The 13,020-nt window shown below is 45.3% G+C and overlaps 2 protein-coding genes and 1 pseudogene across 2 annotated transcripts; all 3 read left to right on the forward strand.

Annotated features, from left to right (window-relative positions):
- The first annotated feature begins 481 nt into the window (after window positions 1-481).
- Window positions 482-3,615, forward strand: LOC123448795 (tetratricopeptide repeat protein 27 homolog). Its single transcript, XM_045125808.1, has one exon. It carries the CDS (start codon window positions 605-607, stop codon window positions 3,290-3,292), a length of 2,688 nt encoding a protein of 895 aa, XP_044981743.1. The 5' UTR covers window positions 482-604; the 3' UTR covers window positions 3,293-3,615.
- Window positions 3,616-4,125: 510 nt separating this feature from the next.
- Window positions 4,126-6,272, forward strand: LOC123448796 (annotated as a pseudogene).
- A 62-nt stretch (window positions 6,273-6,334) lies between these two features.
- Window positions 6,335-12,504, forward strand: LOC123450573. The gene is made up of 11 exons (XM_045127747.1): window positions 6,335-7,714; window positions 8,203-8,298; window positions 8,538-8,624; window positions 8,709-8,777; window positions 8,868-8,964; window positions 9,055-9,127; window positions 9,220-9,241; window positions 9,507-9,638; window positions 9,857-10,301; window positions 11,670-11,769; window positions 11,889-12,504. Exons 1-9 carry the CDS (start codon window positions 7,544-7,546, stop codon window positions 10,139-10,141), a joined length of 1,032 nt encoding a protein of 343 aa, XP_044983682.1. The 5' UTR covers window positions 6,335-7,543; the 3' UTR covers window positions 10,142-10,301; window positions 11,670-11,769; window positions 11,889-12,504.
- The last annotated feature ends 516 nt before the right edge of the window (window positions 12,505-13,020 follow it).

Here is a 13,020-nt window from a genome sequence, read left to right on the forward strand (position 1 = left end):
GATAAGTTTTAAGTAAAAAAAATTCATCGAAACATATCAATATGAGATCTAATTTCAAAGATCTTATCATGAAGGATTTAATGGTGAAAACTATTTTTCAATCAATTTTTTTATTTAAAAGGTAAAACATTTTAAAAACTGAAAAACCCGAAAGGTTCATGTTGACATCATCAACTTGATCATTTGTGCATGTATGCGAAGATACGGTGCAATCTATGATTATAGAACATGTGGTCGAATGTTACTTCCACGGCACGTGTGATGGCTATCGACGCCCTAAAGAAAAGTATAAACAGAAAGCAAAAGGCGAAACAAAATACGTAAAATAAAAGAGAAAATAAAGTTGTTATTCCCACCGTCTCGCTTAATGCGAGACATAGGGGATGCCTCCACCCGGGCCCAAAAGGCAGCATCCTCGAACCGACCAGAGAAAGCCGGTCTAAAAAGACCAGGCTCAGGCCCATGAACGAGACCCAGACACAGGCAGAGCGATGCTCGTGACAGCCTGAGCGGTCGCCTAGGCACCCTTCCCTCCCCTCAACAGTCAACAGCGACCAGAGAAAGGAATAGGCGAAAACCCTAAACCTCGCCACCGGCCACGGCCATGGCGGCGACCACCGCTACCCCCACCTTCCTCCGTGCGACCGAGCTCCGCCTCCTCCGCTGCACCCTCCCTTCCCCGATCTCCCAACCAGCTCCCCCCTCACCTCCCCCAGAACACCCGCTCGGTCCTGTCGTGTCCTCTGCCGTCGCCGCCGTCGAGGTCGGGGACTACGTGGCTGCTATCGCCTCCGCCGTCCCCCACATCTTCCACCCCTCCGCCTTCGCCGAGGTTGCCCAGGGCTCCCCAACGCAAGCTTACGCCGACCTCACTGCCGCTGCCGAGGCGTTCCTCCGGGAGGATGGCGGAGGGGCCGCGAGCGAGGGGTTCCAGTGCAGGTGTGCGCTTGTTCTCTCCGCGGCGGTGGCCGCGCTGCTCGCATTCACGCAGCAGAACGTGACGGGACCGTCGGGGAAGTTTCCACCCTTCCCTTTCCAGACTTCACGTTTGGACGAAGAGGGGCATGGTGATCCTGGAAGCAAATGGGATGATTGGGCTTCGGGTCATTTAGCTGCTTTTGGTTCCCATGTTCATGGGAAATTCGCTCTCTTGCCGTTCATTGTCTTTGCAGAACTACTCTTCACAAGCATACAGGGTCTCGACTCCTCTGATTGTTGGAGTGTGCAATGGTGGTTGTGCAGAATATCCTTGTCCCAGCAAAATATTTTAGATGAGCTATCGTCCTCTTTGTTTGATCGAGTACAAGTGTACAAGAATGAAATGTTGGCCCACTTTGGTGAACTTGAAAAGGTCTCTAGCTACTGGGGTTCTTTGTTATGTGATGAAGAAGGGTTTTCTTTTGTCTCAGCTGTTTTTCTGGAAGCTGGAATCGTGGAGTATAAATATGGCCAAGTTGATGCTTCAAGGCTGCATCTGGATAGTGCTCAAGAGGCATGTGGGATTCATCTCTCTCTCACAGGGATTCTTGGTTTTCGAACAATACACCAGGTGGACGCCAAGTCCCAAATGGTTCTAGTTGCGAAGACTACTAAATCAGCAGCTGATGATGGCCAATCAACAGAGCTAGCAGGATCTCAGAGTGATGGTGTGGCTTCCCGGAACGCAGGGAGCTCTGTTCCAAGTGAAAGTGATGAATTTTGTGATATACTAAGAACACCAAGACTGGCTGAAAATGGGAATGAAACGAGCGGTGAGAGTATGACATCCGCAAACACACAGATATCGCTATCTGCTATCCAGCAGGCCGCTGTACTTGCACAATGTTTATATGTGAGTCGGAGGAGTCGGAGTGATGAAATGTCTGGGTGGGAGATGGCACCATACATAGAGTCAATTGATTCTCAAGAAAAATCATACTTTGTGGTCAGGAGCTTGTGTGATGTTCTGCGTATTAGGTGGGAGTCCACGCGCAGTCGGACAAAACAGCGGGCACTGTTAATGATGGAGAATTTGGTTGAAGATATTGCCAAAGAATTTCCTGTAGTTTCACAAAGAACCAAACTGGTTTTTGGAGTTCATATGCCGCCTATCCCTGCATTAAGGAAAGAGTATGGTGAACTTTTGATAAGTTGTGGTTTACTTGGTGAAGCACTTAATGTTTTCAAAGAACTCGAATTGTGGGATAATCTAATCTATTGCTATCGATTATCGGGTAAAGTTGCTGATGCGGTCAGTTTAATAAATACCCGGCTCTCTGTTACACCAAATGACCCAAGGTTATGGTGTTCACTTGGTGATGCTACAAATAATGATGATCATTATAAGAAAGCACTGGAAGTCTCAGATAACAAGTCTGCTCGAGCTCTGCGCTCTCTGGCTCGCAGTGCATACAACAGGAATGACTTCCATACATCCAAAATTCTTTGGGGATCAGCATTGGCACTGAATTCTTTGTATCCAGATGGCTGGTTTGCCTATGGTACAGCTGCATGGAAGGATAAAGATCTTGAGAAGGCAGTGGATGCTTTTAGTCGTGCTGTGCAGATAGATCCTGAAAACGGAGAAGCATGGAACAACATAGCCTGTCTGCACATGATTAGAGGAAAGAGCCAGGCAGCAGTCCAGGCATTCAAGGAAGCTGTAAAGTTCAAGAGGAATAGCTGGGAAGTTTGGGAAAATTACAGTAAGGTTGCTTTGGACACATGCAACATGCGACTGACACTTGAAGCTGTCAAAATGGTATTGAATCTGTCCTCGAACAAGCGCTTCAATGTTGATCTATTGGACAAGGTGATGGTCTCTGTCGAAGAACAAGCTAGACATCTTAGTGATACTCAAGAAGCTAAATCCATAAGCAACGCTTCAGATGATGCAAATAAAGAGACCAGGCTACCAAATCAATTGCTAGGTGTAATTGGTGATATCCTTCAGCAGATTGTACGGAGTGGGGCTAGCAATGCAGAGATATGGGGATTATATGCAAGATGGCATAAAAGCAAGGGCAACCTCATGGCATGCTCTGAAGCTTTGTTGAAGCAAGTTCGATCCCTCCAGGGTTCAGGATTATGGCATGATCAGAAGAAGTTCACGAAGTATGCTCAAGCTTCTCTGCAACTTTGCAAGGTCTATATCGAAATTTCCTCCACGACTGGAAGCAGACGAGAATTATTGTCAGCTGAGATGCATCTTAAAAGCTCCTTAAAACAGGCAACGGACTTCTCAGGTACGGAGGAGTATAAATCACTTAATGACTGCCTTGACCAATTAAGGGGCCTGATTGGCGCTGCATAGAGTTACTGATATCTTGGTTGCGAACCAAGGTCACTTTGTCATATTGCTTATCACAGACCCTTTATAAATGACAAGCATCGTCAAGTCGCATCATCCGATGGTCTATACTCAAGTTCGGCACGAAGAGTACACCAGACCCTTTATTTACTCTTGTTCTGTTATTCATGTTGGTCGTTTGCTGAATGTTTCAGCACACAATCCAGCTCGTAGCTGTGAGCACTCTGTTAATCAGGTTTATCATGTGTAATCCCAGACTGTATTTGGGAAAGTATTTGTACTATTGCCTCTGTTTGAATGAAAGTGTTGTCGTGCTCTCAATAAAAGAATACACCAGCATATATAACTAAGAAAGTAGGCCTGTAAGGATTCAATTTTTCTGGATTTTTGACTTTTTTTATGATTGTGCTCCTTTTTTTACCTGGCTGGGTGTTTTGCATGTTACGTTTTGATGTGGCGGTCGCCGCTTTACCTGGTTTTGGCATGAATACAATGATGTTCTGCAGTACCAATTTATTTCTGAGATACATATACCATTCTAAGAAGGATTGTTACTGTCGTCATTTGATTTTCACTACAAATATCAATATAACTGGTGATTTTGACTCTTGCATGGACAATCTACTTCATACTTATGCACGGATAATCTCTATTATTAAAGGGGATCTGATCTGCCGTCGTCGTGATGGTTCGACCTCGTACGACTCCCACTTCCTCCTGCTAGTGGTTTCACCGATTTTTTCCATCCCTTCGTAAACCAATCGATAAACCAGCCGATTAAGATAAAAACCCGTCGCTAGCACAGCCAGGGTTCAATAAAAAAACCCTGAAACCTACTAACGCACCCACGCACGACCTGAGCGCAACCGGCCCCCAAATCCATCGCTCGCCGCCCCCGATGACGCGTCGAAGCCACCGCGCCTCGCCGCCGTTCCCCCGCATTATGACGCCTACGAGGAGCGCCGCCTCGCCGAGGAGGTGCTCTACCTGCACTCCCTCTGGCGAAGCGACCCGCCCACCCCCACCTCGGCTCCTGCGCCACCTGCCGGAGGCTCCCGCCCCACCCGCGCTCGCCCAACCAACGGAAGCGTCGCAGGATCGAGCGCCCCGCCGCGGAGCCCGAGGGACCCGGCGCCGACTGGTCCCTCGCGCCCTCCCCGCCCGCCTCCCCGTCCCCCGCATCTTGGCCCGACGCCGCCCCCTCCTCCCCTGCGCCCAGGCCGCATCCAGAGCCGCAGCCTTCCCCCGCCTCGCTCGCGCAGCGGGACGCCCTCCGCGCCGCCGAGGAGTTCTTCTCCGGGCGCGGCTTCTCGGACGAGGACGGCGACGACGAGAATGAGGACGGGCAACCTCAGCGAGACCTGCAATAAACAAACACCAGGCGGGCGGCAAGCGATCTTGGGAACCAGCGGAGCGTGCGAAGGCGGCCAAGGGGACGACCGAGATGGAGGTGTGGCCGTCATCACCATTTGCAACCCGCCAGTCAACTCCCTCTCCATCGATGGTACCGTCCTTACCAGCAGCATCCATCCTGGTCTTGAATCCCATCCCAATCTATTGCTCTGCCTGTTTTATTTTTTCATTTATGTTGAATTCTCCTTTGTGTTTGATGGGGAGAGCGTGATTCGCTACCAAGAATTGTGTCGCTAGGCTTAATCTTGCCTTTGTGATTCAAGATTGGGGACGTGTGTGTTGTTGGGGCAACTTGCTGGTGGATGCGCAGACACACAGCCACAGCCACAGGTAATCAACGCCGGCCGGCGAGATTCTAGCTCAGAGAGACACACACACGGTCAAGACAAGGATTTGGTCCTTCGACATTGGGGATTTTTTCTCTCTCAGCTCACTCTGCTTTGGGGCAGAGGAACTTAGTAGAACAACTTAGCGCTTTACAGAATCAGAATAAAAAATTTAGTTGTGCGCGCGTGTGTGTTTCTTTTTGAGTGATCTAACTGTCGCCTCTATAGTCAGAACTGTTCTTGTCACCTGTTAGGCTGCTGTTACAACAACTATGCAACGAGTAACAATTAAAATTGACTCTTTTGCCAATCCTTTGACGCAAAATCACATGGCATTCTACAAACCATCTGTGTCTGATGACCACAGGTTTATGCACCAAACAATTGGCCGACATTAGCGCAAGTTGTTCTCCTCCTAACATAAGCATGCATAGGATAGTTAGCTGGAATGTAATTAGAAGCTATTGCCTCTGAAGATTATATAAAATATTATTGACAAATCTCTTGGCGATGTTAGTTTTCACCATGACTTGTTCTTTCTTTCAGTACTGCTAAGCTTAAAGGAAAGCTATGAAGAAGCTCTTGAGAGGAAGGATGTCAAAGCTATTGTTGTTACAGGTATTAGTCAGTTCATTTTTCTAGGCAACTGGGGAGCGCGGGCCCGACCCACCTTCTCCATGCCCGAGCATGCATTGAAGAACCAAATGCTATTTGTTTCAGTGAGGAAACCTTTTCTTATTATTTCAAACCTTTCATAGGGAAAGGAGGAAAAAATTCTGGAGGATTTGATATTAGTTCCTTTGGGGGTCTTCACAGTGGAAAAGGTATGTTATACTCATCTCATTGTGCTATTCTTGTTGTTTCATTACTGTTTGAATAGATTATATAAATCTCACCACTTTTTATGTGTGTTTCTAACAGTTGAGCAGCCAAAGGTTGGTTACATATCAATAGACATTCTCACTGAACTTCTATAAGGTATATGATCAGTCTGTCTTGTCTCTTGATTTATTAGTGTACATAGGTAGTAATTTTTGTTGAATATTTCCCGTACTTATTGTGTTAAACAGGAGCAACAAAGCCATCAGCGGCTGCAATTGATGGTCTTTGTCTTGGCGGAGGATTAGAAGTTTCCATGGTACTTTTCTTGTTTATCATTCCCTAGATCAGTTGAATCAAGAGGTTCTATCTTACATGATTTTTTCCCGTGTTATATTAGGCATGCCATGCAGGTATTTCAACTCCCACTGTCAATTAGGACTTCCAGAACTTCAACTTGGTATCATTCCAGGATTTGGAGGTAAAATTATAGCTTTCTTTCATGTTATTGGTAGCAGCCAGAGAAAATTTGTCATTTTAATCCTTTTATACATGAAGTGGAGTGGCTCTTAAACCATGCACTTTCCTGTTAGTTTTATAGCACAGAAACTGTTGATGCATAGTTTGTAATTTTTTAAACACCCAGAAATATATTAGGGGCTAAGTAACATTCATAATTGTTAACAACCAATTATGGCACACAAGAAGGAACTGTGCCATGCAACACTCTTCCAATTTCAAAATTTAGCAATAGCATTAGTAGCCTCATTAGCATCCCACTTACTCTTCACCAAGCTTACGATTTGAAGACACCACATAAGTCCAAGAGCCTTCTTTAAATCAGAAAAAGGTGATCTGTCCAGTGTTGGCACTTGGCACAGAAAGGAGACGATGCACATAGAGGCAATTATTTTCTAGGATTATTTGGAAGGTGCAAATCAAGTGCCAACTGAGGACACCCAACAGGTCGCCCGAGGATTTCGCTTGCACACGGAGCCGGTGTGAGACGCAGGCAACAAGGCGTGGTGCAACGGCCCCCGCATCATTTCACGAGGCTATAATCTCTACTATTAAAGCGGGATCTGCCGTCGTGATGGTTCGATCAACGATGGTTCGACCTCTCGATCCCACGTACAATTGACACCCGCGCGTAAAACAGACAGCCCACCCGGCGTTCGAGGTGACCCAGAAATCAGCCCAACGAAAAAAAATCGCTAACACGTGCACACGTCTCCGCCTCCCCCACTCCCAACTCCCTCCCCATCCCGATCCCCATCCTCGCTGCCTCCGTCGATTGTGCTTGTCGCCCCGTCACCTCTCCATCCGCTGCCGCGATCCAGAAAACTCCCTCCCCATCCCGATCCCGATCCTCGCTGCCGCCGCCGGTTCTGAAGCACGAGCAACATTACAACACGGGTGAAGAGACGATGGGGCTGACAAGGAGGGAAGGGAGGCAGAGGCGAGTCAACTCCAACCTGCCCGGTCACCGGCCGGAGGGGAGAATGGCGGAGACGACGGGGACGGCTTCGACCCACCGGCTCCGGGCGCGCGCCGAGGCGGCGGTGGCGTCCATGGTGGACGTCCGCCCCCGCGAGATGCCACCTCCACCTTCTTCTTCATAAGCCATCTCTCTCGTCGAAGCCGCCTTCCAAATTCAGCCACCAGCGGAGAACAGAAGATCCTCACTCCATGGGTGATGCAGATCCTGAGTGCCTACTTCCTGGTGCTGCCGCTGCGGGACGAGGGGGCCATCTTGCTGGGCCTCGGCGCCCTCCCAGGCCTCTTCGTCGGCTCGCTCGTGCTCACCGCCCTCGCCGCCCCCGTCGCCTCCCTCGCCTTCTCGCTCCCATCCGTCCCCAAGTCCAAGGTCCGTTCCTTTCTCACTTGGGTCTTTGCAGTTTGCTCGTGTTTAAACGAAAAGAATTCTTTCTGCCACAACTAGACAAAAGCATTGCAAATAATGCAAGGATCCAACAGAACAGAGGACTGTACTTCCCTAAACATCACACCCAAGATAAGAATTGCAAACCAAATGCCTATTTGGACTTGGTTTAAAAACACACGCACGCATCCGCGAGAACCTATTTACTATCTAGCAGAAAAGATTGTACGTTACCAAGTGGTCAATTTGGTAAGCTATCAACAAAAATTGCAAAAAAAGAAAAAAGATTGCATGTTTTTGCATTGATCTGCCATTTCATGTGTCTTATGTCTAGGGCTGCAAGTCAATTTTAAATATAAGCTTATGTTATTTTCCTTTGATGAGCCCCTGTTTTTATTCAGCTAATTGGTGATGGCTGTTATTTTCCCTTCACTGACACAAGCTAATTCTGTCAATTGTACCTGCAATTTCAGGCTTTGGTTTTGATACACAGATTCTTCAGCATATCCCTTCTTGTATTTTTCATGCTTTGGTTTGCCTCGAAGCCGGGCTCCCCAGCTACCGCCCAGGTAACGCACACTGATAACATGGTGGATTTTTTTTTTGTATGCATGATTAGTTTTCCCTGTAGTCCAGCGCAAAAGAAAAGTTTTCCCTGTAGTCCCATGCTGATATTACACAGGAAAAAATGTTTTTGAATCTATCTGCCATCTTGCATTCCAGCCACTTTGGTCGTTTCCTAAATTTCCTAATCGAAGAAGGCAGGGCTAAACTTATGTTGTTTACTTTTGTTCATATTATGATCAAGTCAAGTGAAGATAGTTTAAATAAACCTGCTGGGTGGGGAAACCACAGCTGGTTCTACGTAGGTGTGAGAATAAGCTTCTTTCTTTGGGTAAGCCATTTCCTATTACGTGATCATGTTCATGTTTTTAAGATTTAAGTTATCGTCCATTTGAATTGCTCTCTCCATCTGAAGGTTGCTCTGCTTAATCTCACTACAATATCATCCACTTGGGCAAGGGTAATTGATGTCATGGACAGTGAGGTATCATTTGACAACTGCACCAGAAAATATCAGTAACCCCTTAGACATTTTGTATGTTCTTTTCAAATCCTTATTTCTCTTTTCATTCAGTCAGGTTCAAGATTGTTTGGTTTTATTGGGGCTGGTGCTACGCTAGGGCAACTTTTTGGTTCTTTGTTTGCTGCAAGCATGACATGGATGGGACCCTGTACGTATCTAGGACGTTCTCTAAATAACATAATAAGCTCCTATCTTATTTTTCATGGATGCGATGTCATATTTACTAAAATTTCCTCAGTTCTGCTCCTATTTTCCTCCCTCTTGATGGAACTTGCTGCACTGTCATCCAAATTAACTGAGCAACTCTTTTCGTCTTAATGAATGCAGGATAACTGCCATTTCGAAAAAAAATCCATGAGTTCTGCATTTCTATTATTTGTGTCAAGGGATATACTTCATGCAGTGTAGTCCAACTGATGCATGCTGTGACTCTAGGCGTCTAACTATTCCACAACAATATTTGGTGGTGAATAAAACAATATAAACCAACAAATCATGACATGTCTTATCCAAATAGTAGTTAGAAGACTCTGCAATGGCCAGCATAAATTAGTGTTTTTCTTTTCATTCGTACGACCTGTTTAGATCATAGGTATTTTACCTCTAATCTGAACAAGGCATTATGGTAATTATAACATTCATCTTGTTCTATCAATTTCTGGGTATGATTCAAACAAGTATCTATTTCAGGGTCATATCCTTACAGTAGCTGGTATAACAGTTGCTATTTGCGCATCTCCATTCATTGCTACCTCAAATTTGGTTGCCCTTGCTGTATGGCCAACTTGGGTTGCTGTTGCTGTCACTGAAACAATTCGAAAGGTATCAATAGACCAGGGCACTCTTACTGAACTTTCTGTACATTTTTTCTACCATTAAACGTTGATATAAAAAAGATACATGTAATGGTAATGCATATACAAAAGCTGGGTAGTCATTACCAATGAATCTGTGCAGATGCACTCTATGTTTGGTTTTGGTTTAGTACCCTCAAATGATTTCGTATGAAAGAGCTTATGCGTTGTAGTACCCTGGTGAAGGCACACGGCACTTCTCTTGCACATCTGAGCCCAGAGGGATGCAGTAAGATAATTGATGCAAGTCTGTTTGCCATTTCCGAGAGTTGCTCTGAGCTCGCCGAGCTTGATCTTTCAAACTGCATGGTCAGCGACTATGATGTTACGGTGTTGGCATCCGCGGAGCGGCTCAAGCTCCGTCTCCTCTCACTGTCCGACTGTCTCAAGGTCACACCTAAGAGCGTTCCATTCCTGGGAAGCATGCCTGCATCGTTGGAGGGCCTCAACCTAATAGGTGTCATATGCTAAATGGATCAAAAGAGAATGAGACAGTGTCTCAAATATTCTAATTCCGTTGTTTAGTGGAGATTCAAATGGAAACCAAGGCTGCATTAATCCTAACAAGAACTTCGCTTGGATGCAGTGATATTTTCTGGACATGAGAAAAAGCAAGGATTACACATACGAGGTACGGTTACATCTCATCGAAGAGTTTCAATGAACAATTGGAGGGCTTATAATAGCTTTTACTTACGGCTAATTATATCATGTGAGAATCCTGCTTTGTTAAGCCACTCAATTTTTTTTGCATAGCAGAGCTAGAGAGTGAAGCCAGCTATCTCTACCATGTTGCTTGCCACTGCGATTTGATGGTGAAAAAAAGTTAACTGCATCGAATACAAAGTTCCCTTGCATAGTGTAGGTGTGTAAGAGCATCTACAGTGGGAACTTGCAAATCCGACCCCTCAAATGTCCGCGGACACACCCGGCCAGTGACCGGGCGTGTTTGTTTTGAACCCCTACTTTTTCGTTCGTGCAACGACACCTTTCATATTTTTTCCCCATATGTTCGGCCACTTGCACGTTATTGGTGGAGAAGAAGAAAGCGAAAGAAAAGAATTAATAAAGAAAGAGAAAGGGTCGTCCAGGGTGGGATTGCGTCCTACATGGCGGACTGACCGGGCATGCCCGAGCGCGTCGACGAGCCCTCATACCGTCCTTATATTTAAGATGGATATGAGGGTACCGATCAGTCCGTGTGTTTGAGATGGGTATGAGGGGTTAAGATGGATCGTTTTTTTATGACCGATCAGTGAACGGACGGGCTGCCTGGGCGTTTGAGGCGAGTTTGGGGTGTTCGGCTGTACATGCTCTAAGGATGCTTTAATCGGATGATGAACTACACCTCTTCCAAAAACACTCAACCCAAATGGAAGCCCTGGACCATCTTGTTTTTGTCGTAGGTGATGTGTTTATTACCTGCTAAAGTTGTTGAAGGACACCACATGCACATCTATTTCTTGCCACCATGGGTATGCATTATTATGACATAGTCAGTTGGGTGGAACGTGAGCAAAAAATAAATATTTTTGTACACACATGTTTGTAGTGTATAGCTCTCATGTGGATGTAGACGTTTGTTTTGAAGAATCATGACTATAGTGGGAACAATGAACCCAGCCAAATAAACACCCAAGGTTAACTGAAAAGTGTATATGTTGCAAATTTAGGTTAGTGGGTTCCACATGAGGTCATCATTCTGAACCAACGTCAACTGTTAAAACTCTGGCATATATTGCTCCTTAAGTTAAGTTCCGCTGAAGAATCAATATGGTTGTAAGGTATAATACGTTATGTTTGTGCTTTAAATTGTCTCGTGCATACTGTGATATCTGCTGCCTAACTAAATTTATTTCGCTAGGCCATAAAATCTTTACTTGCTTTTTGAATCTTACATCCTCCTTTTGTTGGCACGAGTAGTGCATAGTCTTCAGGTGCAAATTTTTCAATATTTTATGTTTTATTTGCTGAGCGCTACTAATTTTTCTTTGGATAGACATAGAGGATGTGGGTGCGCCGTGCGGGAGTGATACGTGTCGGCCCTCATTGTATGTTCATGTCCTACTCTTGTGATGCTCCGATGGTCTTCTCCACAGGTCCACATCAATAGCCTTCGATAGTTTTTATTATTCATTCACGTGTGTTTTAGATTTGTCTTTATCAGAAAAATGAAAATGGTGTACATCTGAGTTAATTTTACATTCAAATGGAGCAGGCGAGCCCTACCACACCTTTGAGCTATGGCAATTCTACATCCTATAATACAAACATGGAATCTGGAGGAGGAAATGTAACACATCGCTCTTGTCTCAGTGGCTGAGGACGGGGGTTTGGGGCTATGGCTATTGGCATTGGGCCAAACCTTTGTGGTGGGGAGATCTAGGCATATTTCAGCTTATATTTGGAAGCTTGACTGAGTTTCAACTATCTATCTTTTGGCGTAGTCGATGCCACATGGTGGTCACGGGAGATCGCTGGCCTCTTCTCAGTGAGATCTATTTATGCGGCTCCGATGAGCGACGGGCGATGACGGCGGCGCGTCTTCGGCTCGCTTTAGTGCTTGCAGTCGTCGCTATGTGCTCTATGAATCTGGATGTATTTTTTATTATTTTTGGTGTTTGTTGTACTACAATGTATGAAGATGATAGATCGGATGTTTCCCTAAAAAAAGTCTAAGCTCATGTTTTTTCTAAATTTGGAGGATAGGAACCAATCCTATGTAGGAATAGGAATCCATACATATATATTAACCAAAGGGATCTAAAAGAAATTCCTAGAAAAATATTATTCTATAGAATTTCTATGAAATTCCTCCAGTATGGTGTTGCTTATTGGAGTGCTTTCTACATGTGGTGGAACCGAGTTGGTGCGCTAATCACACACTCGTAGGCTGGGATCCTTGCGATTGAAGGTTGACTCATAGCTTTACTGTCTTTGTTAATTGTTTTGGATCGTGGCAACGCACGGGCATTTGACTAGTAATATGATAAATTGTGGTTAGCTTCTTCTGCATGGTCAAGCCCGCTGATAAGGCAGTATATACTTTTTTTCCTTATATTAAGTGCTACTGGAATAAATTTGTGGGTTGCAGTATTTTTGGATATAATTGTAAATGTGTTGCTGGCTGCAGTATACTATATTGATCTGTTCTGTTTGCCAATCGTGTCATTTTCCATTCCATCTCACCATTTTCCTTGACCGTCACAATTCCTCATCATTTTTCTATTAAAAGGAGAATCTGATCCGCATGCCCCAAGCGATTGGGTCTCCACATGATAAACGTTTTCGCTGTGTTTATCTTTTCAGTTTAGCTTGGTTTCTTTCTTTCTCCATGCATTAGTCCTTCT

This window comes from Hordeum vulgare, chromosome 4H (assembly GCF_904849725.1).
Source record: "Hordeum vulgare subsp. vulgare chromosome 4H, MorexV3_pseudomolecules_assembly, whole genome shotgun sequence".
In the NCBI taxonomy this organism is placed as follows: domain Eukaryota; kingdom Viridiplantae; phylum Streptophyta; class Magnoliopsida; order Poales; family Poaceae; genus Hordeum; species Hordeum vulgare.